The sequence below is a fragment of the Suillus subalutaceus genome (genome assembly GCF_016647625.1).
Source record: "Suillus subalutaceus strain FC151 chromosome Unknown DFJ58scaffold_20, whole genome shotgun sequence".
In the NCBI taxonomy this organism is placed as follows: Eukaryota; Fungi; Basidiomycota; class Agaricomycetes; order Boletales; family Suillaceae; genus Suillus; species Suillus subalutaceus.
The window spans coordinates 54,166-80,041 of NW_024540269.1; the positions used below are offsets into that span (position 1 = coordinate 54,166).

Consider the following 25,876-nt stretch of genomic DNA (forward strand, 5'->3'; position numbering starts at 1 on the left):
TATATGAGACTGCAATAACTAGGATCTAGGGAAAAGACAAAGTATTTATCAACATCCAACAATTGCTAACTGTACGATTATACAAGCTTGATGCAGGAATCTTCAAAACCTCTGGCTCGGAATTGGAAGTAGAGGCTAGTTAATTCTAACTTTCATCCAGTTCACAACCTCTTCCCCCCATTCTTCTCCTTGACCGGAACATAAAGCCCAGTTAGGGCTGATATGATTGTGGCCTTTGCTAATGATCATCTGGGGAGCCTCTCCACGCCGCTTCTCGATATCTGGTATTATCTCCTCCCACGATAGCATCAGCCAGTCAGGCTCTCGCTCTGCCCTGACAAGGAGAATATCAGGGTGGTCCTTAATCTGTTCATCGGATAGAGCATTCCATAGAGCCCTCGGCTCCCTCTCCCTCTGTTGCTCCTGAGAACCGAAGTATTGTGTTGCGGGGACTTCGGGTCTAAATCTCTTCTTCTCGTCAACGATGAACCAACTGCCAGCAGACCAGATGACGCCTTTAAACCGAGGATTTACGGTACTCGACACCGGTGGATAAAGGCTCAACACTTTCGTGTGCACGTCACCCGCTGAGTGGCCCATGATAAATATAGCATCTACGTCTGGCGCGGGTATCGAGGGTACGCCAATGACGTCGACATTGGCGCAAACCCAATTGACTGCATCACGAGTGTCTTCGGATGAAGCCGGGAACTTGACCTCCGGGACAAGTCTGTAGTCCGGAATGACGGTGATGAAGCCATGCTGCGCAAAGAAAGATCCAAGCGCGCGATATCCCATAGAATATGGTTCGGGAAATTCTTTGGATCCAGTGTTGTATCCACCTCCATAGACGAAGAATAGGATTGGTGTCTTCCCACTCTTGGTAAGAGTCGAGTTTAGCGGGTAATAGACGTCAAGCTGCGGGTGATGTATAGGAGGTTACGAGCACGTCATGAGGTTCGATTCGTCACAAACCTCATTTCTGGTGTGGCGCTTGTCATCGTATACAAAAGTCTTGCGTTCTATCTTCTCTATCTCCGCCTTTCTTTCATCTAGAATAGGTACGAACGCTGCTGTAGCTGAAAAGCAAGTCGGCTGTGAAGGAAGCTATGATATAAGAGGTGGAAGACGCACTTTTGAAGTTGATGGCCGCAACACCAGTTTCTACAAACTTGGAGATTATGTCCATAGTAAGGATCCCAACGACGAGGACAGGACCGAGAGTAAAGATATTATAGTTCGTGGAATGTGAATATTTATATCTGGCCATCCACGCTAGTGACAGATCAACGCTAAGGCATTGACGAGGCTGGACACGTTTCACCCTAGCAAACTGGAAATGAGAAAGCTGAACTAATGGAATTTCAAGTTCGTGCTACCAATAGGGAGTGCACGTGGACTCTAATTGAAATGTCAACCAAGTGACGATTCCGCTTGCCTAAATACCGCGAGACCTTAGCGCAAAACTGATTCAAGCAGATTAGTTTGATTATGCATCCAACTCCGACACCGGCCACCACATAAAACCGCTCATGTGACCTACGCTAACGCTGGAGCCGCCCAGTTGGGCCACCTTCACGACTCACTTCCCCGACTTGTCTGTTTCGGGCCAATTCCTTATCAATCCTCAAAGCTTATCTCAACGGAGCGCTTCGGAGATATTTCATCAGGACTGCGGAGGGCCATCTACACCGCTGCGCAGTGCAGGAGTAGAACTGCGGTGCAGGAAGGTCATCGGAGACTGACTCGGAGGCTGAGCATGCCCGAATGGAAGAACTCGACACTTCGAAGGTCGGAGTGATGCATAAATCCGACACCTGTCCTCAGAGGCGGGGTTCTTGGAGTCCGAGGCTTGCGTATCTTGGTCCCGTTTATCTAAACTTACGCACAAATGAAGACACCTTCTTCAATCGCGGGTTCATCCAGCCAAAGTAACCTTTTATTGAGTCAGATTCTAGTCGTACGTTTATTGAGGCGACGTAAGAACATGTTCGATCTCATGATTCTCATCACAGTGTACACACTATTTGGGCATTACTGCCGCGATGTTGCTACTGTAATACTCATATCGTGCCGTATTTTGTAGAGGCGACAAGGACCCTGGCAGGCGAACTAGTGTTATCAGATTGGAACGTGTTTGGGGTGATCGCGTCCCCCATTTTTGAAGTACATTCCACACAGGGTTATATCACCCACTATACTAGTGGTATGTGGTACGCGCATATCAGATTCACCGCATCTTCAAGTCATTCCTGCAGCTTGGCCTTGATGCCAAGCATGAATACTAGTCGACTGGCTGGGTACGGCGACAATGAGAAATCATGAATCACGAGGTTTCCACGTGCCCATTGGGGCCTTGTCTTGCTTGTCACTTAGGCTCCACCTATTAAGACCTTCCCAAGCTGCAAGACATCTCCATCGCCTGCTCAACGACTCCTCGGCTATTCTATCACAGGTAATACATGCTTCCGAGAGCAGTGATGTTCCAAATCTCGAAGTACAAGGTTCGTGGCGATGACGACACAGCAATTATTCACGAGGACGGTAGATATGCCCCGCAGTCTCAGAGTGGCTGCACACGAAAATAGATACGTGTCAGACAGCGGGAACAATCGAAAGTGAACGGACCAGGCTTATGGGTCTCTGCTCAGTTAGAGCGCGGCACTTCGAACCCGGATGCAGTTCTGAAATTGCTTTGATGGAAATGGGGACAAGGGGAAAGTTCATGGAGATTTGGCGGATGGTAAACTTACAATAATCAAGGCTCCGTGGAGCACATGGACATTCGGACATGAATTCCACACTATACCAGTGCGTTCAAGACCTTCGAGACTTCGGTTCCGCAAATGAGGTAGAGTCGATCACGAGGAGATCTGTGGATGATCCGCTGGATTGCATGGATAACACTTGAAGGACCAGCGCATAATGGACGTAGCTTAGATAGATGGGATGGAAGGAGTACTTACGAGAGGAGCCTTGTGCATAACGACATAATGTTACGTCGCTAGACCTTTTATGCGACGGAGCACGCAATTTGGTTAGTAAAGCGAGGTAAAGACCAAGATGGTCAGTAGATATAAATCGTGTCCATGTTCCTTACATAGGTGTGTTTACAAGTAAAATGTGACAGTTTGGATCATGGCTCACTGAGTCGTATTTGGAAATCTTGGTGAGATGAAAACACCCTTCAGTATGTTACGATGTATCTATCCCCGTAACTTTTGTCTACGAAGAGACTCGAAGGTTCTGGGTCTAAATTAAGGTCATGGGACGCTGTGCCCTGTATAATGGGGTAGCTCACCGAAATGTCCAGAACTGGATCCGAGCAGAGGCATACTGGTAATGCATAGCAAGGGACGGTTGAAGCTTCGAACATACAGATCGCCGTATGAAAAGCTGCGGAACTTCTTCATTGGTGGTTCTATAGCGCTCTGGGACGTGGGGTTAGGATGAAAGTAATTGTAGTACTGTCACGGTCATTGGACGGGTGCGCTCCACACACACTAAGAATTTTTGGATGTGCAGAAAACAGATTAGTGGGAGATGCAGAGATGCATAATATGAATGTGCCGTTCTGTCACCATTCGGCCCCGGTTCGAAGAAGGATTCTCAGGATCTGAGTTCAGAGGCACGAAGTAGTGCAGACGAACGGCGGAGTCGAGTCTTGAGGATGAAAGTGGAGAACCGGACGGAAAACGAACGAAACGAGCAAGTGAAAAACTAGATACTTAATCGGGATGACGGTCATGGAGGCCTCGTGTAGTCAGTAGTAACAGGTAGTAATAAGGGTTCACTCAACCGCCAACGCGGTTTGTAGTGGTAATAAGAGTGCGAAAATGTAGCCATGGACGTCTTGATGGGAGTCGCCAATGATTGTCATGATCGAAATATTATCGTGGCACATAGTCGAAAGGCATGTTCCTTGATGGTAATTTGCACTAAATTCTGTGTAGTGATCAAACGATATAATCGTGGTTTGAAGTGACTGCGGTGTTGAAGTAGGTGAAGGGGTAAACGAACTTGAGCTCAAGGAGGACCGGGTGGACATGACCGACTTGGCAGGGCTGCGGCAGAGTCAGCGCCCGGTAACCCGGGTGGTGGTGGCCGACATGCCGAGATTCTGATTGATCGAACTAAAAAGGAAATTCGTTATATAATCGTGTAAAATGGATGATCCGCATTTGACATCAATGGGATTCAAGCTAAATAGGCGTCAGACTTACCCGATAGTCACCCGATAGTACCCTCTCTTCCTCCACATCGCACGACTTACACCACATCACTACTTCACCATCCATAATATCTATCTCTTTCAGTTGTAGGCCACCCCCATCTGTAGTTCAAACAAATTCCAACTTCTACCTTACTCTTCGTAGCCATGGCCACTACATCCCAACCTATCGCTTTCCAGTCTCCTAATCATCCTGATTTCAACATGGCATCTGGTTCATTCACTGGTAACAACAGTGCCAGGTCTTATTTTATTGGCTCACCAATATCCTGGCGTGCTGGCTCATTTGGAAGCCGTTTCTACCCTGGTTGTTCCCCTGGTCAACTTCTCGGTCCATTGGAGTCAGTTCATACTTCACTTACCGTGTAAAGGTGCTGACTTCGTTTATGTAGTCCTAACGAATTCAAGTGTGCCAAGTTGTCGTCTTCTATCGACAGCGACCGTGGTTCAATTCTGAACGCTCTCGGCGCCCTCGACAAGGAAGACGAATTAGTAAGTCGTGTCGTTCCGAAGTAGTTTGTGCCAGTCTCATGGTTGCACCACCCTCTTAGTGTCGCAACTACACATGCTGTGGTCTACAGTTAGATGATCTACATGCTCTGCTACAGCATTTCGAGGAGATCCACGTTGTCGTGCTTGACCCGTTTGGTCACCCTCAATTCCCAGTCGTCCCTTCTCTACCCCAGTCTGATCGCAACGCGACTGCGTCTTACATTTCAGACTTTCAACAGCACTCTCAATCTTACAACCAAGGTGGTTTCGACCCTGATGATATGGAACTCGATGTTGATCATGGCAGTCCAAACGCGCCAACGCCCCCTGATACTCCCCTCAGCACACCGCTGTCGTCATACCCTACTCATTCGTTTAACCACTTTGGACATTCGAAACCTGCCTCCCCGCATCTTCCCGTGTCCGCATTCGATACGACAACTGTGCTGCCTTCCCGCTCCGTTCACGGCTCAGCATTCCCACCGCCTCGAAACGGTCTTCCAAATGCGGCAAATGCCCCAGATGCATTTAATGCTTACGCGGGCTACTCTGACTACTCATCCTCAATGCCTGGCACTGTTCCTTCCCCAAACGGCAGCGACGATGTTCACGCACCTGTCACACCTGTCAGTGAGCCGGGCAGTCCCTACGGCTGTCTTCCTCCAGCTGTGGTATTCTCCACGTGTAATACCCCTGTCACCACTCCTACAGCCTCTCGCATGCCATCTCCAGCAAGTGCCTCGTGCCACCCGGCGCCCTCCGCGGCGTCTCATTCCTCGGCGTCCTCGGATTCCCCCGCTTCTGCCAAAGGTTTTACGTCACAGCAAGCCAATCAGCGTGCCAGTACTACACTCTCCCGCCCTGCGTCATCATTACTATTATCGAAACCCTTCCGCTGCCCGAAGCCAAATTGCAATAAGAGCTACAAGCAAGCTAATGGGCTCAAATATCATATGACTCATGGCAGCTGCAACTTTGCGCCACCCAAAGACCTCGAGCAAGTACAAGCACTATTGGCTAGTAAGCGGTCTGCCCGCGAGGCTGCTGGAGACGATCAGGGGATTACAGAGGGTGACATGCGCGAAGTCGAACGTGAGGCAGAGCGCAGACTCCGGCCCTTTGCTTGTGGTGTCAGTGATTGCCAACGCCGATACAAGAACATGAACGGTTTGCGGTATCACTACCAGCATTCGGGTGACCATGGTGCAATTGGCTTGGCTCTCCTTGCCAGTGGACAGCACGAATGTCTACAACATGCCCATGGACGGAGTAGCAATGCAAGCTCACGGCATTCAACACCGGCGACTAGCGGAACCTCGACGCCAGTAAGCGGACACATGACATCGACGTATGCCCAGCAATATCAGCAACAGATGTTTTACTCGTCCGCACAGCAGCAGTACTTGCGCCAGCAGCAGGCTCTACAAGCACAGATGCAGATCAGCTATCCTGCTGTCTCGGGTGAAGCCGTCCCTATCATGGTTGCGCAACAATGAAGATATACCCTCGTTCAAAGTACAACATCCGAAAGGATGAAGCTTATTCGAACATAGATTGCATGTGATTTATAGACTATCTACTGGCTGTCGGATACCCCTCCTCACTTTCTGGCGACCTCCGTCTCCTTCACTATCTCGATCCATGGCGCAAAAGTAAAAATTATACGTATTGGTCGACTATTGTTTATATTCCGTCTTTGGTGTTCTTCAGTCTACTTATTTCCCTTCTATGTGTTTCTCCTTTTACCGACTTATACCATATCCCAGTCGACGGCTATTGTTTCTAAGAATCGTTTATTTTGCTTTCCTTTGCGTCTGGCGCGTCTGGCACGACATGCTACTTTCTCCCTGCTTCTTTGGTTTATTTCCTGTGTCCCCCACCTCATAGTTTCATATTCATAGTTTCATATGATAGCAGTTTTCATATGTTCTCTAAAAGCCGGGATTGTGTACTATTATGCAGGCTGGCATCTCTTGGATCTTGATATTTGTCCATTTCTCCTACACGTACTGCGTATACTTAAACACTATCTATCTACACAAATAGTATGACAACCTATTTTGCGTGCAGTTGTTGATTAAGTGCGAGCTTCGGAGATGGTCAACGATCTTCTTGACTGAAACGTGCACGTGGCGTGTTGATCGGGATCACGATGATCGATCTGACTAACAACTTTGCCTCCCCGCTCTTTGTATAGGCTTCCAAAGGTAGTCCGGGGCAAGCTGAATCCTCCGGATTAGCGCGTGTAGGGCCGTGACGTCGCAGCCGCGGCGATAACTATCATATAGCCTAGGAAATTACTACACGCACGAAAAGCATCTCGAATGTAAGAGAATGGAGTCTCGTATCACGGCGGTGCGCAGCACCAATCCCCGCAGTCGGTGACTACTATAAACACAGGCTCTCGGTCGAGAACAAGTTAATGTGTTACTGTTGACAGCTCTCATATAGCCTAGGCACGAAAAGCATCTTGAATGTAAAAGAATGGAGGGCTAGGGAATCTCACTGGCATATATATCGCGGCGGTGCGCAGCACCAATCCCCGCAGTCGGTGAGTACTATAAATAAATATAAAAGCTCTCGGTCGAGAACAAATTAATATGTTATTGCTTGGCTATGAAGCGGCCCCGAGTGGATACCTTTGATGGAATTATCCAGTGTGGTCATGGAGAAGGATCCATGACTGTCTTCCTGTTGGAAAAACTTGTTCGAGGCAAGTTTCGAACCTGCACTATCCAGAAGACGAACAGATTTTGAATCTGTTGCGCTAGCTTCGCTTGGATAAGACGGACCTCCAAGGCAAGTGAATGTACAACAGAAAAATCTTAGTAGGCAGGTTTCCGTCACTAAATCTTTCTCGTCCAACAGATTAGAATGATTAATCTCAAGATGATCTATCCATTACGATCGAGTATCGTGCTTACAGAATGATAATGACCCCTTATCAGCAAGTCTCGAACTACTATCTGTGGGGATAACTTGGCTCTATATGACACGTCCGCGTCAGGATGGGGAATGGAATATTATATTATTAGAATGAAACAGACCTTATTATAAAGGGGCTTCGATCTGCCACGCTGCACGGCGCTCATATTATAAATATTGACTTTCAATATTCAATCAAGTCTTTTGATCAGAGTCGGTGATAGTAGCACAGCCTCAACCTCGCGTGGCACTCTCGTGGCCTCGTTGTGCCCAAGGCACGGGTGCTCGTGTCAGAAAACAAAGATGTAACAGGATGTAACTGAGATGTGCCAACTGCAACGTTGTTTGATGAACAAAAATATGCAAGACCTTCCATTCTTAAGGTTATACATAGTGTGGGAGTCGGGGATAGACTCGTGGCCTTACAATCAGACTCCAAACAACAAATTTGAAACGTTCATTCCATTCCTGCTTATCTTACGGGCTCAAGTCGAGTACCCAATCATGATGGTATCGACGCGAATTACTTCCGCGGTATCAAACACTTCGTGTTTACAGTACATTGTAGATAGACATGATTGTCTTTATATGCAAATGGTATACAAGTCACAAACCGCCCAAACAAGTAAAATGTACAATGATGCTGCCACATGTTCATGCCACAACCTTACAAGCGGATGCTATTGCATCCCGTAACATCTTCAAGCTCGATGAGTCGCTCTCAGCTGCTATGGTGCTGATAGGCTTGTAAGTCACATAGCCCCAGTCCGCATCGAGTACGACATATCCACTGTCGCCATCCACCACAAGCTCTCGCAAATTGGTGAGCTCAGTCGCCCATCGTTGCCAGATGCTTGACCATAGCCTGGCATCGAATGATGGGCTTGCTACATAGCTTGCGCATGATCGCAATTCCAGGTGACGCAAGCCACTTTTTTGGCGGAGAACAAACTCTTCGACACCTTCAGGAGAGGGCGTCTGATCAAACACAATATTTTCGAGCACGAGCGATTCGAGTGATGGATAATGGAACGAAGAGAGCTGTGTTGCTAGGCTGTGGTATGGACCCTGAGGGCTGCGCAGCTCAAGTGATTTGAGCGTGGCGTTAGAAAGGGGCAGCAGTGCGCCAAGTGATCCATTGACGTCCTTTGAACCCGACCAGGCACTGATATCGGCGTTCGGCACGACAGATAATGAAAGATGGGACAGGGGTGAGTTCGTAAGGGCAGAGACGAAGTCATAACGTGAGGGAGGCATCATGACCACATTGTTGAGAGAAAGGGATGACATGCGAGATTTCTTCATGGCGTGGTATATAGCATGTGTAACCGTGAGCTGCCGATTCGTGAACCAAAAAGCGCTCTCGCGGATTTCCTTCCCAGAGTGGGAGATAAATGATGGCCAAAAACTTGCAGTGACGCATTCAAGTCTGGGAAGTGTATCGATTGAGCAGAAAGCCTCAGTCAAGGTTTCTTCAAGCTCATCGACTTCAAGCATATCCTCGACTTCTGTAAGAACGTGCAAAAATTAGCTCCTATGCGTAGACAAGGGAAAATGGAACTCGCCAATGGTTTCCGGAGGGAATTGGAAACACTCATCATCACGAGAATCATAGACGACCTCCCGAACATAGGGAGCAAGGTTGGGAGCAGCGATGATCTGCTGGAAGTTTTGTGCGCTCTGGATGCTATTTTTGACGTGAAGTTTGCTGAATGCGATGGGGGTGACGAGATCTCGATACGCCTGGCTTAAGCAGCGTAATTGGAGAAGATCGGTCAAGGAGGAGACATTCTCAACGATAGCGTTGATGATTTCGATGGGCAGGTTTCGCATTATGATAGAGAGGGGACAGAGTTTGGTCTGAATGAAAAAGAACTGCGTGCGTGGTTCCATTTTATATCTCCCATGTGAGCTTGGTATTCGTTTCCCCGTGTACACAGGAATGTGCCCAGTAAACCGAAATAATCTACATCGGCACTAGTCCCACGTACGTACCGAATTGAACAAGGTCTTGAAATGGTTGCGGAACAAAAGCATACTCGACAAATGTGGTCACTGCCAAAGATAGAACTTCTTTTGCTCACAAATCTCGGGGAACTATTCTTGGACCTCGCAAAGTAGTACACAACATCACTCGAATTGCGCAAAGTTTTCAACCCAATATATCGTGGGAAAAGTATTGGAGTGGGCATTTTGGCCTCGGTTTCACCCGAAAAAAATCATCTTGCCCAAGGTTGTCCACTACGATGTAGGCGCACCCGAGTACTGGCAGTTATCTGAAGGTATGCCGTTATCCGATGATCGTAAGTTTCTATGTATAACGCTCTGCCCTCTAAATGGTACTGTTGTACTGAGCCTTATCTTTTTTCGATGCGGCATCAATGCATCATATTTGTTTGATGCAGTTGTTCAGATCATTTTCGATGGTGTATCCACACTCGATGACTACCATCGTGATATGTTTGAACCTCTTGTTAGCTGATGTGACATAACCTTGTGAGGTGAGGTGGCCCAGGTTCGCCTGGCCGAATCAGCGACCCTGCCCAGAACACCTGCCAGAACGTTCAACAATGAACGCCGTGCTTCAAGTAAAGTTTCAAGTTAACTTTCACATCACATCACATCTAGCGCCCAGGCCCCAGTGGCATCACCTGCCAGTCAAATCATCTTTAATAAAACCCTCTTCCAGTCAGACACCACGATACCACACGTAAGACATTCCAATTCGGTCGAGCCTCACACCACAACTCCCAGCTCCATCGGACTCTCTCGTCATTCGTGCTGCGGCTCGTTCCTTCTAGAGTCGGATGAATATTCCGAAGCCGAATTTCTGGAGAGAAGAAACTGCGGAATAGAACGACCTCCGCAGTGCTCGTGGTGTGTAGCTCTCCACAGACTGAAGATAGTGGGTTATTTTTTACCCCGGGCAAGTGGTCATGATAAGTGCAATTGGAATTTGACTATGTTCCGTGCCCGAGGGGTCGCGCTCTATCCATTTTCATTACTAGTTGATGTGTTGCATCAAGATACTCACGCTGCAATTGGGATTACTTAATCATAACGAGAAGCGGGTGAAAGAAGGAGAGAATATTATCTATTTATATACATTGCAGTTTGCAGTTTGCGCGCTCTGAGACCCAGTGAAAACCTACACGAGGCAGATCGAGGGATGTCAAGGTGCGATCAGACCTTGTTGGATGACACACTTTCTGTATATATGCCTCGATAACATTCGAGGAATATCGAGGCAGGTAGAGTAATTCTAGTAGGGTTTTTTTGGCCTCAGAAATCAAAGAGTCACGTTATCGCATAGTACTAGTTTTACAGCAGCGAGAACAGGCAGAATTCAATTATACATTTAAGACTCTGGCCCATATGCATCAGCTGGCCAGCTGGTGTTGGGTATTACGAATTGTATTGGACTTGCCAAGTTTGAATGTTATGTAAATAATTGCAGTGAAAGGTCCCCGGTCCCCGCCCAATTGCCTGGTGGTCGGATATCTGCTTGCGCCCTCGAGTATGGGTATATTATTACCCCCCTACCGCATCTTTCCTCAGTTCTCTACCTCCCTGCAGCCTCCTCTCACGTAGGACAGCCTAAGTCACTGAACCAATCATACTCAACATCAAGCGCGTCGGCATATCCACGCTGATTACCCATCACATTGCAATCCATGATATCAACTATAGGCAATTATCACTATCATACAAAAACTATGCGCGACCGCAACCAAAATATTCCAAACCAAAATAAAACTAGCGCATGATTACCTGGCATCTCGAGCAGGATACGGATATATTCTATCCAGAGTCTGGATATCACCACCATCTAGCCGTGCGTATCCAATCGTGTATATGGATATTACGATATTCGGAATATTAAGATGTCCCCACTCACGCTCACAGCTTCCACCAGCATCCAAATACACCGCAGTCATCCTCTGGGTCGTCAGGGATTGGCTCAGGTGAGGGTGATGGTTGGTCCTCGCTTTGGCATGCAACTGGGACTTTGTAACCCTACGAAATAATTGTACGTCAGCACAGATAATGGCAACTCAGCGAAAGGAACTTACATCCTCCCTAACACCTCCACCCCATGGCGTACGCCCCTTAACATTGGCGTCCATACCCAACCCGCGCTCGGAAAAGCCTATCCAGATATCACAGAAGTTCTCTCCACCCGTAAGTACCTGATCAGCCTGCACGATCGCATCACGAGCATCAAAGAACGATGGGCTACATGGCTGCAGCTTCATTCCGTTCAACACGAGCTGTACCAATAGCGAGTTACCGTGCTTCGGGACGAAAGGCTTGTCGGTACGGTAGAAAGCAGCGTAGTCGGCGAAGTTAGCGTCATGTGGGGGAGGGAACAAGTTATCCGTGAACCCGTGCTTGGCGATCAGCCTTTGCTCGACGACCCATAGGATCTGCGCCCAGACCTCTCCGATTGCGTGCACGCCCCAGTACCCGGGCTTGTCGAGGGTCTTGTACGTGCTTGGGTTCACCGATTTGTCAAGACTGTACGGGAAGTTCCGAATACCACCTGCGCGATTGGCAGCCCATGCGCCCATGGGGTAGTCCTGGTAAGTGGCAGTACTGCGAATGGTCGTGGCGAGGAAGTCTGTAAGCGGTGAGTTTGTTTAGTTGTTAGGCGTCCAATTGACATTGAAGACTTACCACCCCAGCCCTCTCCCATACCACCAGCCTCACCCCAGCCAAGACATCCACTGTTCTTGGGGCCACCCGTCAAGCGCGTACTGAGACCATGGGAAAGCTCATGGATAACGATACCAGCTTCCATGTCACCATCGCGGTAGGGGTTAGCAGTGTTCCAAAGGTACATTCGGCATCGGCTGGTTCACGAAGCATAAATATTGATCAGACCAAGGCAGGAAAATAACAACCCACCCATTCTGGCCATCGGGAGGCGTCATGAAATTGGCATTGTTGAACCCACTGCCGTCCTGTGCATTCGTAATCACAGCGTCCGATTCCTCACCGCCGCGCCCAAAGTTGTACTGCTGGAAGTTCCCAGCCTCTTCGGTGAAGCCGTACCTGTCACAGTCCGTCACATGGGAAAATAAGACATAAACGCGAGTAAAACGCACCGGTAGGTCAAGTCGTGGAACAAGTTGCTCGTGTAGAAGAGTTGCGTCACCGTTGCATCGATGTGGGCACGTGCATCAGCCATGTTCTCCTCTGTGTTGTCCTTCGGGCTCGGGGAGTAGGTGTAGTCGTAGTGGACAGCTGGGAGCTGGTTCGCGTCACCTAACAGACAGGCATCACAAAAACGAAAACTAGAACAAGCTGCGCAAGCACTCACCACCCACGGACGTTCCCTCTGGGCGGCGGTTAGATATCCATGAGTTCCGCCCGTCCCAGTTCTCATGTGCAAAGACGTTGTTTCCCCACGTGGTGTTTGTCGTGCGCCAGAACTCGCCTGCCGTTCCGCATAAGGTCTACACGAAAAGGTCAACTAAAGTATGACTAACCTTGCGCACGAAGTACAGCCTTCTCATCTTCACCAACGCTAGGGTCTACACCCCACGGCAGGGCGTGCCACCCTGCCGGACTTGCGAACTTGTCACCCAGCTCAGAGGAGAGGACACGACCGTAAGAGAGGGGGAGGAAATCTGCAGGTGCTAGGAGGCGTGAGTTCGGGTTTGGATCGCGATGGGGACGCAGCAAAACTTACCATCTGCCTCCCTCATCGCCTTCCTTTCCACAGCCTCAACAGGGTCGTTGGTACCCCACGGGAAGACGTTGTAATATGCTATAGGGAAGGCAGGAATGGCAGGGCCGCTAGACCACTTGGTGGCCTTGCTCTTGCGAAGATCTGCCACAGCCTTGCCCTTCCTGAAGCGGCCACCAACCTTCTTGGTGGAGCAAGAGGGAGCGCTGGAATCTGCAGGGACGAATGAGGCAAGGGGAGGGAGCTGAGCATCCTCGGAGTAAAGAGGCATGGGACTGTCACTGGCCCAGTCCACGACGGACACAATACGGTGGGGAAGAGATGCAGAGACTGTGGCCTCATACCAGTTGTTCTCCATCTCGACTTCGAACTGTGTGATGGTCAATATTGGGTGAGAAGGCTGGAGAATGAGTACTAACGCGATGTACGAGCTCGAGATGCACGGTGCCGTCTTCAGAGGGTACCTGGACCCAGACGACGGAGGTCTTGACCTCGCCAATGGCTCCGGGTGCACCGGTGATGGTGAGTTGCTCACCCTCGTTAGGGAGGAAGCCCGACATGTGAGCCATAGTCATGCTCGCCAAATAGTCATCGAAACGGGCATGGATGTCCTCTGTGAGAGCGGGGGATGGGGCGGCTGCAAGAAGGAAAGTAAGAAGTGCACGAGGTGCATCTTGTGGACTTGGGACATGGTCATCAATGGAGGGGGTTGGGATGGAGTGGATATTAGGGAGGGCAGCGCAGTTGGAAGAGTGGATGTGCTCTAGCTCTTGGTGTGTACCGTCAAGGTGTATCTGGCCTGACCGGGGGGAACGAGCGGAGTCGAGCTGTGCACAGTATTCTGCGTGGGGGTGTGCGCCACGGGTGTGTGATGCCGGAGTCGGGCCGGGGTAAAACTACACGGTGAGTGTTAGCGCTTGACGCGTCACCAACTTTAATACGTATACGCACCGAGTTGCCGTAACTCAAGACAACGCCGTCTTTGATGTTCAAATTCACATTTCCGTCGGCCACCTGGACACCTTGAATGACCTGGCGTGCATAAATGTGGGTGACTCCGGTAGTACGATCTGTGTAACTATCACTGCGGATGATGTACCTCACACCGTCGTCGTGGTCTACGATAGAGTCAAGGAATGTCTTGGCTACCTCGTAAGGATCTACCCGCACTCTGTCTTGAGTAGAGAATAGTGCAGCGGGCACAGGCTGGTGAGCACTACTATCGAAGCGGGCATGAGGAAGAACAGGGCCAAATGAAAGAGACTTGCGACGCTGCGGTTCTGGAATTGCAGCAGCGAGGCCGAGGAGGGCAAAGGTTACTGTTGTCAGTCCGCGCATGGCAAAGCTGACTTGGTTTCACTTTCCATTCCGTTTCACCATCGGGTTTATATCAACTTGGTCTACGTAAGCGCGGTGAATCCCGGTTGCGGCGGCTGTACATGTAATCTTCCAATTATGGCGAGTCAAGATAAGTCGCCTCGAGGAGACGGAAATGGGGTTGTTGGGCTGGCAAGGCTTGAATCATACCAAGCCAGCATGCTCGATCAAGTTGGTCCTCCTCTTGTGCATTAATGAGATCCGGCGTGCGAATTCACACCTGGGGCCTCCAATCCCGTCGTTTTTCTATGACACAAACAGCTTAGGCTTATCATTCCGAGTCTCCGAGTCTCTGCCTAGGAAACTATCTTATTCCCACACCCAACCCACGCGTCTATCGCTCATCATGCTCCACAGTGCTCAATTGTATAGCCACCCGTGCTTCTGGACGAGAGCAGCTAGCCTTCTTGTTATCGCGTGCCATCCTAGTTGTCCTTCTCGTAAGCTCATGGCGCCCCTGGGCCTGATTGATGTTCGATAGCGACGAAGCCGTAGTGGCATGCGTCTGTCTATAGCTTAGACCGCGGGCTCAGCGGGATATGCATCACATTGTATGTTCTATCATATCATCTCTTTCTTTCTCCTATCCACCAATGTACGACGGAAAGGGCTTGTTTATTCTTGAGCATCCGTGCTGAACACCGTTACGGCAGGTCGAGCGAGTCCTATCAACCACCTAATTGCAAGTTCCCATCCACTCCAGTGAGTGTCCTTGATCGCCCATTTAGGAATAACGAATTGTGATGCGACAATTCCATTGGAAATCACGCCTTAAATCACGACATCACACAGCACTTGGTGTCAGACACGATGTATTTATTGACCAGACTATAGCACCCCTTCACTATCTCTCTCACGTATCTATTGTACGCACAACCCCTGTTGCGAAAGCAACTTCAGCACTCATATTCAAGAGGCACCGAGGAAAACCATGCTCACCTCTTACTTTTACGTGCAGAACGCACCGCTGGTCGTCGCTTCGCAGCAAGTGGAACAACTGCAGCCTGCAACATATACGAACTCGTCTGTCGATGCACATTCATAGATGAACGCGTTCCCGCTGTTAACACTCGCGTCCTGTGAGCACCCATAACCACCTGCAAGTAATCGTAAGTACGCCATTAAATATCCGCACATCCGAAACACATGGTTATATGGCAAGAGTACTCACCTGGGGTGTCACAAGACTGGCCGATGGGGTTGTACGCGGTGGCTACGCCAGCCATTACCGCAACAGACACAATCATAGAAGTGAGTGAGATGAATTTCATGTTTGTAGTGAGGAGAGTGCTAAGGCTTGATAATGATTTATCTTCTGTTGAGTTGGTGGAAATATAACACATTCCTCTCGCTTTTATACTGCAGCCCCCAGCATGCCTCAGACAACGACGCATCCCTACATTTACGTAGGATGGGCTACGACAGGTTACCTTGCACGGCATTCCTATCAAAACAGTAATACCGATAGACGCACCATTCAACTGCCGAGCTGCATACGGGGCTAGAGGATTGATCTTGAAATGCTGCGTACCCCTCCGCATGACATATCCGAGGCGATGGATACGGAGAGATCATTCAAAGCAGTGATCTTGTCATGATACAATAATATATGTGTATGTCCGTTCTTTTGTTTTGTGAGCGATATTTCGGTCTTTAGACTGTGCGCCGTCTGATGAACGTCAGAAGGATACGGGTGTCCTTGCCTCCAATTCGGAATAGGGTGCAAATATGGAGTCGACTCTTGAACCTCAGTCGACACTGATGATGTGGCCGAACTGACCCTTCTGTCGCATGAACAGGTTTTACTCGATCAAATGTGTTTCAGACAAGGCATGTGATACAATTAACCTCTTACACCACAACGCGTCCTGTACAGCCACCGGATGGCTTGCCAAAAATTGCTTAGGGGACGGATCATATTTCACGAGGATTGGAAATTCCGAACACTGCACAGACGTGGCACTGAGGTCTCTGAAAGTGATCGAGTGATGCGATCATCATGTGCCAGCTGGGTTTGTTCGTAACGCGGGGAGACTCTATTGAAACTAGGGCCGGGCAGGCCCGCCAGGCACCTTGCTTGATAGATTGCAAATCGTTGCATATTACAAGTACAGACTATAGTAGTTACATTCTCAGGAAGGGATCGCTTTTTCCGTGTGGCATTTTTGATCAGTAGGGTTACAATCTCTAAGTCATCCCGACCAATGTCCAGAATTTTATTGGATTTTCCAGTCATGGACGAGGATACAGCATCATGGCCGATGCTAATCGGTTCGCCGATGAAATGAAGTGAATATAAGCATCAAAGACTTCCTCTTCGTCTCTATCGCAATGATCAGTTTATCGAACCAACAGATGCCAACGCGATGGATGGAGCGGTAGTTGAAGTTCACTTCACGATCAAACATTATTATCTGCAACGTACCTTCGACTCTTACCAAGGCGACATCCAGCAAATCAATATCCTCAACCTGGTAAGCCACTTGAAGAGAATGTTTACAAACAGAAGACTGCTCGAGAAGGACCACCGACTTCGTCTGCTATTTTTGAGACGAGATCCCCTTCTGCAGGTCCTTCGACGAAGAAAGCACGAGTAGATCTTCCCGTCACGAGCGAGAAGGGAAAAGAAGTCGATACTGCAGAGAAACCGTGGATGGTCGAGAGATGGAGGCAGGAGTCTTCGTCTAATTTCTAATCTTCACAATGTATCATTATTCAGTACAAATCAAATGTGATACGTCGCATACGAGACGCGAAAGACGCGTACAAAATATGCAAGAGGCGCAAGTAAATACACACCGCGTTCAAACTTGTGTCGCTACTCAAGCTGAACTCTGTCATTGGCACCGTTATTAGATATCGGAACTGGGAGACGAGCCATTGGGATGTGGAATGCAGGGTAGTATTTAGCCTCAAGGATCAGCAGCGCGTTGAATGCCTCCAAGCCGCCGATCATCAGAAGTGCGTGGAAGTTACGCTCTTGGAAACGTGCACCTACTGCGCCGAGATCAATATCTGGGAGGGTACAGTTTGAGTGCTCTTGGAAACGTGCAGCTACTGTGTCGAGGTCAACGTCTGGGAGGGTACGATTTGTGCTCTTGGCAACATGCAGCTACTGCGCCAAGGTCAATGTCTGGGAGGGTACGGTTTGTGCCGAGCTCAGAACCGCCACGGGAGGTCCGTGCATCGACACCGAGCCAGGAAAGTTCGTGGATGTTGTATCAAGTAGACCGCGGACACAATAGCGTACTGCAGCTCGGGTGGTCGCATTCATGCCACCAGCAGGGGAGGGGCACAAGTCTGCTGCACTAAAGAGGTATTACTAAACCAAACCGGTTTTCTCCGATGAGTTGGAAGTAAAATAGCCGATATCCTCCATTATTTCTTTATTTGGTGCTGTACTTATGTAACTTTCATACGCAAGCAAGGGGATGGTTCAATATTCAATATAACGTTCAATGCCCACGGGGGTTGGGCATGTCATTCAGCTTCCAGTCATGTGCATGCCATGAACCCCTCCATGATGTCCATCAGCATGCTGCAGTGCGGCATGGCGGGGATCTTAAGAGATACATTCTGTAGTCGCATTCACTTAGTTACTGATTAGTAACTGTCTGGAGGGAATAAGTTGGATCTAGTTCAATTGATATCGAGTGCGCAGGCATGATGAAAGATATGGATGAAGGCCACATATATAAGTTCACTATACGAGTTGTACTACTCAGAACAAATGCGTCTGTCGGCAAGTTAGGTTCCCACATAGGCCATAGGAAGCACATTCTCGCGCATCTCGACGACGACGTTAGTGATGAGAACTTTTTTGCGTTCGACAAAGCCCTCCTCCACTAACGTGGGAGTCGGGGATTCCCCAGTGCCGCGATACGGATACCTGTCACACCAACACAGCCCACTTTTAAAAGTTTCCTGTATATAAATATATAAATTCTTTCTCTCCCAGTTCCCTGACTCGGAATTGGCGTCGACTTCCAATACCGATGCAGTGCTGACTACATGTTATCAGGTCGCTTTCCAACAGTACTATGGCCATGGAGCACGAACAGCCTTCAGGCGTAACAATTGCTGATTTGTTGCTGATTGCAACCGCCCGCAATTGACGAGTCCTGACACAAGCCGATGCTCGTTCTAGGGTCAAAAAAGTTTTCCTCTTCGGCGGTACCAATGTTTGTTTGTGCTCCACTTGAGCCAAGGTATGCTCACGTCCAGCCCGGCACCGATTACTCCACGAGGTTTGAAAAGAAAACACGCAAATATAGAAGCAAGGATGGCACCGAGTGACCGAGCATGATATTCGTTCTACACTGAATCTATACGATGGTATGTAACATCACATTTCGGAAGCACACTGCCTCAACTGCAAGTATACCTATCCTACTGGACAGAAAGGAGATTGCCTTCACGCACAAGCACCGGGACATGGTGATGGAGCCATATCAAGAATACCTCCTCATCGTCCGCTGGAACGAACGCGAATGGGCCTGTATATTTGTGAATCACCTCTAAGCAATACATGGCAATTTTGAAGTTTCCTTCGTGAGATGGCGTTGGACATATTTCATCACCGTCGCCAGATAGTTGGTTTTTTCCCATGACATCACCTGTCAAACATTCATCCAGTGGTCTGTTCCTTCTGAGGAGTTCACATCGAAGACAGATTCAAGTGAGGACCCAGATGAAGGATTCAGCATCATGATAGTACATTTGCTCGACCTTGCCTGCGATCGCTTTTAGCACGAGAATGTGTAACGACATGAAGGGTATCGTTCCTGTGCGCTCGAAGCCTCTGGGACCATCTCGTTTAGTGGATGATAAGTCAAAGTCATCGAGGACGCTGATAAATAAATCACCTAAGCGATATCCCATGAGATTGCTGGGGCTGGTCGTACGCCCCTCTTCCAGAGGGCACGATGGCCTGTAGGAGTAGTGGACGGATGATAAAAAGCACGAGAAAGCAATAACACTCACACATCACAATTTGCCACCATGCGGCAAGGAATTCGTCCCCGATCAGCGTCGTGATCGAGAGAAGCTTTCTAAACGATGATGTTTAGCAGGACACAACTGCGCCGTGCAGCTTCTCCAAGTCCTAGTGCCTTTTTGATTTTCGTCATAGATGTTCCTTCGAACTCGTGGATCCAGGTGGAGTGGCCTTCCACCTCCGTGCTGTTACGCAAGCACCGAGTGCTAATATATTCGCTAACAACGGAACCAACTGCTTGTGGGACAATTACACGTTGCAGAAACATGCATACGTATCGGCAACTTCGAAGCCCTTAGTCCTCCATCCAATTCTTTCTTCCTCGGCGGCGGTCAGCAAGACGCAGACTACAAGGCTTTGCGACAGTTGGGTGGGTGGATTGCGAGGAGAGTGCCAAAGCTGGAAGGCATCGACTAGGAGGTTGGTGATGCTTGGGGTAAAGAGCTCCTGTTTGATGTCACAAGACGAAATGCACGGATGGTGGCTGATGACATGATCGAGGTGAAGCTTGAAGCTTTGAAGTGTCAGATCTTCAGACACGAGGAGCACCTCAAACTGATTGGTTGAGTTAAGAAAGAGAATATATTCGAAGAAGCGAACGATTGATTCCAACAGAAAGAATTCGAATGAACGCTGGGAAGGAGAACGAGCATGAAATGATCATAATCGTGGAGTCGGAGACTGGGTGCGCACGCACCGCTACGATCAGATTAGGCGTTTGAGGACGGGTTTGGACCGGCGATCATCGATCATCTATTGCGCTTATCATTTCAAACTCCGCGTGAAAGTAGATACTTGGCAATTAATATATCGATACAATAAATATTGATGATGGACTCACTACAGGTCTGTCCTCGCGCAGCGATCTTGCGCAATACTTAACCCACTCCCTTACAGATACTTCGGAAAGTTCCGCTCTTGGAGCTAAGCAAGATCCAACTCAGCCAGCACACGACATGGCAACACAATCTACGCCATCCCTAATGAAGCTTGAAGCTTTGGAGCGCTAGGATATATGATATTGTTCATAAATGTTAATGATGACAGGTGATTCGTTTTCGTGCTTGGCGGACGCCGCGTGGTGCGTCTTAGCCTTTAGGTCGTGCTGGCAGCCTGGATATCGCTCACCGGTCACCAGTCAGCCTGGATCTGTATTGCAGTTCTCGCACGTATATGCAAAGGATGTCCTTGTGGATCCAGATGGCTATTAAGCACCTTGGGCTTCTCCCAAAGTCACCAAGATCTCTTCGTGCCGCGCTTCCGCTTCTTCTTTCGGTACAAAACAGAGAAGATCGGTCCACTTTATAGATGTCCTTCCGTGAGACCGTCTGACTGGCTGAACGGCCGGGGATTCAAGCCCTTTGATGCTTGCAAAGAACATGCAAATACCAGGGTTCTCATCCGTTCTTTGACCAGCCGCATGGTACGTCCTTCTCTGCGTGCTAAAATTCCACTATCGTAGGCTCGGAATTTGATTTTCCTCACCGTAAACTCTCAACTCTTGATCCTACAATGGATTTACTGGTCATTTGACCGGCGTGCTATCTACGCATCTTCTCCTCGGCGTGTCTCTTCTCTTTAGTTTGACTGCGATAAGAGATACGCCTGCTGAATCGGGTTGAATACCTGGCCAAGCAAACAGCACAAGTCCCTGTGCAGATGGTGCTCGAGCTCTTCCTACACAGCTGGCAGGTCGGCTTGGGATTGGAAATATTTGCTCAGAATCCCCCGAGCACAAGAGATATTTTCCCTTATCATTCAAGACCCATGCGAATCTGCTCCCGAAGCACTTTAAGAGGGATACAAGCTTGAGTCTTAAGGATTTGAAGTTTCATTCCTGACATCTGTTGCTGTTGTTTTTTTTTTGCTTCAGAGTGGGGTCGTAGACCCTATGTTGGACATTGTTGCTGTTTTGATACCAGCGGTGGTCATGGTCGACTTTCAAGATGAGCGGTACAGCTCAACCGATCTCGAGAAGAGTGATATCAAGGTTCAAGGTAAGTTGATACAGCACCTCTCCTTCCAATGCTTATCTTAGTTTATAACAGAGGTCCTCAAGAACATCGCTGACTTTGACGATCCGAACATAGATCGTGACGGTGCTATCGTCGGAGCCCTTGGTGAACTTCAGTTGTAAATCTTAGTCATAGTGCACAATCTCATGATTTCTGTAGAGGATGATTCGGCATATCCAGAGGTCCGAAGTGCGGTAGCCAACACGGATGACCCGTCTATCCCTTGCAACTCGTCCCGCGCTTGGGTCATAGGTATGTTGATTTTTTCCGTTGAAAGAAATGTTCGATGCTGATGAGCATGACCGGCAGGCCTCTCATGGGCCATCTTGATCGCGGGCCTGAATCAGTTCTTTTTCTTTCGTTACCCATCTGTGTCTATCTCGAATATCGCAGCACAATTGCTTGCTTTTCCTGTGGGTCGCGCCTCGGCAAAGGTAAGTCGGTAACTGCCAGTTGAGTCCGAGATGTTTTTGATTTTTTTTTGATTTTTTTTTTGCAATCATTCACAACGAACCGCATTCGGACTGAATAGGTCATGCCGAATGTCCGTGTCTTCGGTGTTAAGTTGAATCCTGGACCATTTTCAATTAAAGAACATGTCTTGATTACTATCATGGCCACCGTGGGTGGAACTTGTGCGTGCTTCGATCATGTTATTTCCGCTTTACGATTAAATAAGAGTGTCCAGCTGCCTATGCTGTACGTCTCTCAGCTGTGAACTTGCCAGGAAGTACTTACATGATGTCGCCTCTAGACTGATATCATTGCGGTCCAACGAGTCTATTATGGACAAATATACAGTTTTGTTTGTGAGTCCCTGAACATGTATTGTGAATCTCACTCACGGAATGTGCGATTTCCCCTATTCATTGTGGTTTCGTTTTCTTGGCACCCTCACAAAATATCACATCCCCTTCTGTCTTGACGATCTGCTTGGTTTTCTGACTTTGTTGCTGATCGTTCTCACATGCATCATCACGAATGGGGTATCTGTCACCCATGATCCCTTTTCGATCAACATGCTTGCGTGGGTAGACCAATGGATGGTGGTTATGTCCACTCAGCTCATTGGTTTTTCAATTGGTGGTATCTTGCGGCGATTTCTCGTGCAACCTCCCTCAATGAGTACGAATTTAGTTTCCTCCCCACCTTCAATCCGTAACTCACACCTCGGCACAGTATGGCCCTCCAACCTCGTGACGTGTGCTCTCTTCAACACCCTCCATTCGCAGACATATGCAGGTATAGGTACCCGCGGAGGAATTTCACGTGAACGCTTCTTCTATTATGCATGGATATGTGGTGTCCTATGGTACTTTATACCTGGGTACCTCTTCCAGGGCCTGTCTTACTTCTCATGGGTATGCTGGATTGTACCAGACAACATCGTGGTCAATCAGATGTTTGGATATGTGAGTGGATTGGGAATGAGCATGGTCACGTTCGACTGGTCTCAGATTACTTACATTGGTAGGTTTTTAGCATGTCGTCATGAATTGTGTTTTAACTATTAACCCAGGTAGTCCGCTTGGTAAGTCATCAGACATTCTTTGTCGAGGAGAGACTCAAGTTATGATCCACTACTTTCTACAAAGCCACACCATGTACGCCGAAAGGACTTCCCATCAGTTCGGACCTGATTATTTCTTTGCATAGGGTGGGCCGAGGCAAATATTGCAGTGGGCTTCATATTCTTTTTCTGTAGGCATTCTTTCTCCGCAGTGTCATTTTCTTTGCTAAAAGGTATCTAGGGCTCGTTGTCCCTGCACTGTACTACACCAACACCTGGGACAGCAAATACATGCCGTATGAGTCATTTTATTGTGTCCCCAGCGCACCTTGATAACATCGTCTACCGCTATTAGAGTTTCCTCGAGGACATCGTACGACCACACTGGCGCCTCATACGATATTACCCGTATCATCAATTCGGATGCCTCTCTTAACTTGACAGCATATGAGGAATATAGCCCTCTGTTCCTCTCGTGCGCTATTTTCGCCATCTATTTCTTGTATTGCACCTTATGTATCCTGATCCAGGACGACTTTCGCTTTGTCCTACGGCCTGTCATTCGCCTCTATCACAGCATCGCTCACGCATGCATTCCTGTTCTTCCGGAAACAAATATGGATTCAGAGCAGACGCTCAATGCACGAGCAGCCTGACATCCACGCCAGGCTCATGTCCAAGTACAAACAAGTGCCAGAATGGTGGTACATGATGGTTTTTCGTGTGTCATACCTTCGAAAGTTTCCGATCACCCCACTGATCAGTATGCAGTGACCATGTTCGTAATTGGTGTAATTTCCATTGAGCTGTGGCACACTGAGTTCCCAGTTTGGGCTTTCGTCCTCTCCTTGGCTATCGGTGATTCACTTGTGTCAAATATTATGATGATTGAATGACTGATCGGCTTCCACAGCATTCTTTTACGTCATCCCCATCGGGATGATCCAGGCCATCACCAACCAACAAGTTGGACTGAAGTGCGTGAAGGTCAATGATGGTAAATACGCTCTTCTGACGAAGCTAACAACAATAGCGTTATTACTGAACTAGTCGTTGGATATGCCCTTCCTGGCAGGTGAGTCGCGGGGTCGCCGTGCCTTTGACAACCCAGCTAATAAATCGCATCAGACCCATTGCAATGATGATGGTAAGAATGTTATATTTACGACATCGTGAAGAAAAGTAAAACACTATCTGCTCAGTTCAAGACATGGGGATACATCACCATGACCCAAGGTTAGCCTTCCCACTTCGTCAATTCACCCACGTCTCTAACTGGAAGGTCTGCAGCTCTCACCTTTACTTCCGACTTCAAGCTTGGTCACTACATGAAGATTCCTCCACGGTCCATGTTCTGGGGTTAATAGTTTCCATCTTCATATCATCGCACACCTCACTGAATGTCGTACAGGTCAAGTCGTAGCTGCTGCCATCGCAGGAACTGTACAGCTCGGTGTGCAAGCATGGATGTTTTCCAATATTCCAGACATGTGCAGTGCCCATCAGAAAGACGGATTCATCTGCCCCAGCACAGAAGTCTTCGGAACCGCTAGCTTTATCTGGGGTGTAATTGGTCCACAGAGACAGCTCTCGTCAGGCCAGGTCTATCACGGTGCGCGCTTCTTGAGCACGTTAAGTTTATATGGACCTAAGGATTCTGCATGAAGCGCTTATATATTTCTTCCTCATCGGCGCGATCTGCCCGGTCATCGCATGGTTGATTTCGTTAAAGTGGCCAAATAGCTTCATTCGCTATGTCAAGTGTGTCTTCTCTTATCCGCCAAGGAACACTTCTCACGAGGACATACGAGTGCAGCTTTCCCGTTATCTTCACCGGTATAGGGGGCATTCCCCCAGCCACTCCGCTGAACTACGTCCCATGGGCAATTGTTGGATTCATTTTCCAATATGTTATCCGGCGTAGATATTTCTCTTGGTGGACGAAGTACAATTGTAAGAGGTCCCCCTGGTCTCGTGTTACTTTTCGCCGAAACAGACCATTTACCAGATGTCCTTTCGGCTGCCATGGACTCTGGTGTGGGCATATCCATCATCTTGATCTTCTTCTGCCTCCAATATCCCCAAAACGGCACAATTGGACTGAACACTGTCCAGTCGTGGTGGGGCAATACTGTTTATTCGAACACGGCTGATGGAAAGTCTTTGCCGCTCTTGACGTTGCCAGAAGGTTCTACTTTCGGGTGAGTTGCTATGTTCTTTGTATCTTTCAGCGATGGTCTTACGGGCGAGTTACAGTCCGACGACGTGGTAATTATTAGTATGACGACGTGACATGTATACGTTCTTGACGAACTGAATGATTTTATCTTGACGCAAAGGGTTGGAATAATCACTGGTCTGTGTGCGTAGTGATCCGCGCAATCCTAAGTTTTCTTAGCGTCAACATAACATGATTTCATTCCTCTAAGAGAATCATTCTCTTTCCAAGTTGACGTTCTTGCCATGTTTCCCTTCTCGAATAGAATTTTTGTATAACCGGCAGTTCAGTAAGTCTCGTGTATCTATAACCACCACCTCCCAAAGTGACCGAACCATGATACCAGATGTAAGAATGTCCGAGTCATGAATAATCTACGCGCCGAACTGATACTTCCGATCGAAGGCGTTACGTGTCTCA

The 25,876-nt window shown here is 48.4% G+C and overlaps 7 protein-coding genes across 7 annotated transcripts; 2 read left to right on the top strand and 5 right to left on the bottom strand.

Moving 5' to 3' along the window:
• Positions 1–135: 135 nt before the first annotated feature.
• DFJ58DRAFT_724492 (Alpha/Beta hydrolase protein) lies at positions 136–1,189 on the bottom strand (the record flags this gene model as incomplete). Its single annotated transcript, XM_041385113.1, has 3 exons — positions 136–918; positions 976–1,079; positions 1,135–1,189. 3 exons carry the CDS (start codon positions 1,187–1,189, stop codon positions 136–138), a joined length of 942 nt encoding a protein of 313 aa, XP_041247254.1.
• Positions 1,190–4,219: 3,030 nt separating this feature from the next.
• Positions 4,220–6,698, top strand: DFJ58DRAFT_771641 (uncharacterized protein). Its single transcript, XM_041389162.1, has 4 exons — positions 4,220–4,318; positions 4,377–4,572; positions 4,624–4,723; positions 4,783–6,698. Exons 2-4 carry the CDS (start codon positions 4,379–4,381, stop codon positions 6,217–6,219), a joined length of 1,731 nt encoding a protein of 576 aa, XP_041247255.1. The 5' UTR covers positions 4,220–4,318; positions 4,377–4,378; the 3' UTR covers positions 6,220–6,698.
• Positions 6,699–8,108: 1,410 nt separating this feature from the next.
• DFJ58DRAFT_771643 (uncharacterized protein) lies at positions 8,109–9,697 on the bottom strand. The gene is made up of 2 exons (XM_041389163.1): positions 9,214–9,697; positions 8,109–9,156 (listed from the first exon to the last, which is right to left on the bottom strand). Exons 1-2 carry the CDS (start codon positions 9,539–9,541, stop codon positions 8,303–8,305), a joined length of 1,182 nt encoding a protein of 393 aa, XP_041247256.1. The 5' UTR covers positions 9,542–9,697; the 3' UTR covers positions 8,109–8,302.
• Positions 9,698–11,191: 1,494 nt separating this feature from the next.
• Positions 11,192–14,690, bottom strand: DFJ58DRAFT_771645 (Fungalysin metallopeptidase-domain-containing protein). Its single transcript, XM_041389164.1, has 10 exons — positions 14,292–14,690; positions 13,760–14,236; positions 13,344–13,710; positions 13,141–13,290; positions 12,972–13,088; positions 12,757–12,916; positions 12,557–12,703; positions 12,326–12,501; positions 11,722–12,269; positions 11,192–11,665 (listed from the first exon to the last, which is right to left on the bottom strand). Exons 1-10 carry the CDS (start codon positions 14,676–14,678, stop codon positions 11,549–11,551), a joined length of 2,646 nt encoding a protein of 881 aa, XP_041247257.1. The 5' UTR covers positions 14,679–14,690; the 3' UTR covers positions 11,192–11,548.
• Positions 14,691–15,508: 818 nt separating this feature from the next.
• Positions 15,509–16,032, bottom strand: DFJ58DRAFT_771652 (uncharacterized protein). Its single transcript, XM_041389165.1, has 2 exons — positions 15,657–16,032; positions 15,509–15,596 (listed from the first exon to the last, which is right to left on the bottom strand). Exon 1 carries the CDS (start codon positions 15,852–15,854, stop codon positions 15,666–15,668), a length of 189 nt encoding a protein of 62 aa, XP_041247258.1. The 5' UTR covers positions 15,855–16,032; the 3' UTR covers positions 15,509–15,596; positions 15,657–15,665.
• A 1,503-nt stretch (positions 16,033–17,535) lies between these two features.
• On the bottom strand, positions 17,536–19,598 carry DFJ58DRAFT_724497 (uncharacterized protein; the record flags this gene model as incomplete). Its single annotated transcript, XM_041385114.1, has 4 exons — positions 17,536–17,829; positions 17,884–18,025; positions 19,111–19,365; positions 19,435–19,598. 4 exons carry the CDS (start codon positions 19,596–19,598, stop codon positions 17,536–17,538), a joined length of 855 nt encoding a protein of 284 aa, XP_041247259.1.
• A 2,045-nt stretch (positions 19,599–21,643) lies between these two features.
• On the top strand, positions 21,644–25,443 carry DFJ58DRAFT_714774 (OPT oligopeptide transporter protein-domain-containing protein; the record flags this gene model as incomplete). Its single annotated transcript, XM_041384059.1, has 22 exons — positions 21,644–21,710; positions 21,762–21,833; positions 21,888–21,980; positions 22,038–22,162; positions 22,261–22,350; positions 22,483–22,537; positions 22,764–22,853; positions 22,908–23,213; positions 23,385–23,429; positions 23,480–23,534; positions 23,594–23,713; positions 23,769–23,959; positions 24,010–24,096; positions 24,152–24,215; positions 24,272–24,313; positions 24,367–24,385; positions 24,441–24,474; positions 24,529–24,597; positions 24,650–24,850; positions 24,906–24,999; positions 25,055–25,191; positions 25,247–25,443. 22 exons carry the CDS (start codon positions 21,644–21,646, stop codon positions 25,441–25,443), a joined length of 2,253 nt encoding a protein of 750 aa, XP_041247260.1.
• Positions 25,444–25,876: the final 433 nt, after the last annotated feature.

What these genes read in the sequence shown, in the direction of transcription:
- DFJ58DRAFT_771641 (XM_041389162.1), top strand. Translation starts at nt 4,379, where the DNA reads ATGGCCACTACATCCCAACCTATCGCTTTCCAGTCTCCTAATCATCCT. An exon ending in CAACTTCTCGGTCCATTGGA is followed by an intron (nt 4,573 to 4,623) that starts GTCAGTTCATAC and finishes TCGTTTATGTAG; the next exon opens with TCCTAACGAATTCAAGTGTG. An exon ending in TCGACAAGGAAGACGAATTA is followed by an intron (nt 4,724 to 4,782) that starts GTAAGTCGTGTC and finishes CCACCCTCTTAG; the next exon opens with TGTCGCAACTACACATGCTG.
- DFJ58DRAFT_771643 (XM_041389163.1), bottom strand. Translation starts at nt 9,541, where the DNA reads ATGGAACCACGCACGCAGTTCTTTTTCATTCAGACCAAACTCTGTCCC. An exon ending in ATTCCCTCCGGAAACCATTG is followed by an intron (nt 9,157 to 9,213) that starts GCGAGTTCCATT and finishes ACGTTCTTACAG; the next exon opens with AAGTCGAGGATATGCTTGAA.
- DFJ58DRAFT_771645 (XM_041389164.1), bottom strand. Translation starts at nt 14,678, where the DNA reads ATGCGCGGACTGACAACAGTAACCTTTGCCCTCCTCGGCCTCGCTGCT. An exon ending in CCTCCCGATGGCCAGAATGG is followed by an intron (nt 12,502 to 12,556) that starts GTGGGTTGTTAT and finishes TTCGTGAACCAG; the next exon opens with CCGATGCCGAATGTACCTTT. An exon ending in GTGGAGGTGTTAGGGAGGAT is followed by an intron (nt 11,666 to 11,721) that starts GTAAGTTCCTTT and finishes ATTATTTCGTAG; the next exon opens with GGTTACAAAGTCCCAGTTGC.
- DFJ58DRAFT_771652 (XM_041389165.1), bottom strand. Translation starts at nt 15,854, where the DNA reads ATGTGCGGATATTTAATGGCGTACTTACGATTACTTGCAGGTGGTTAT.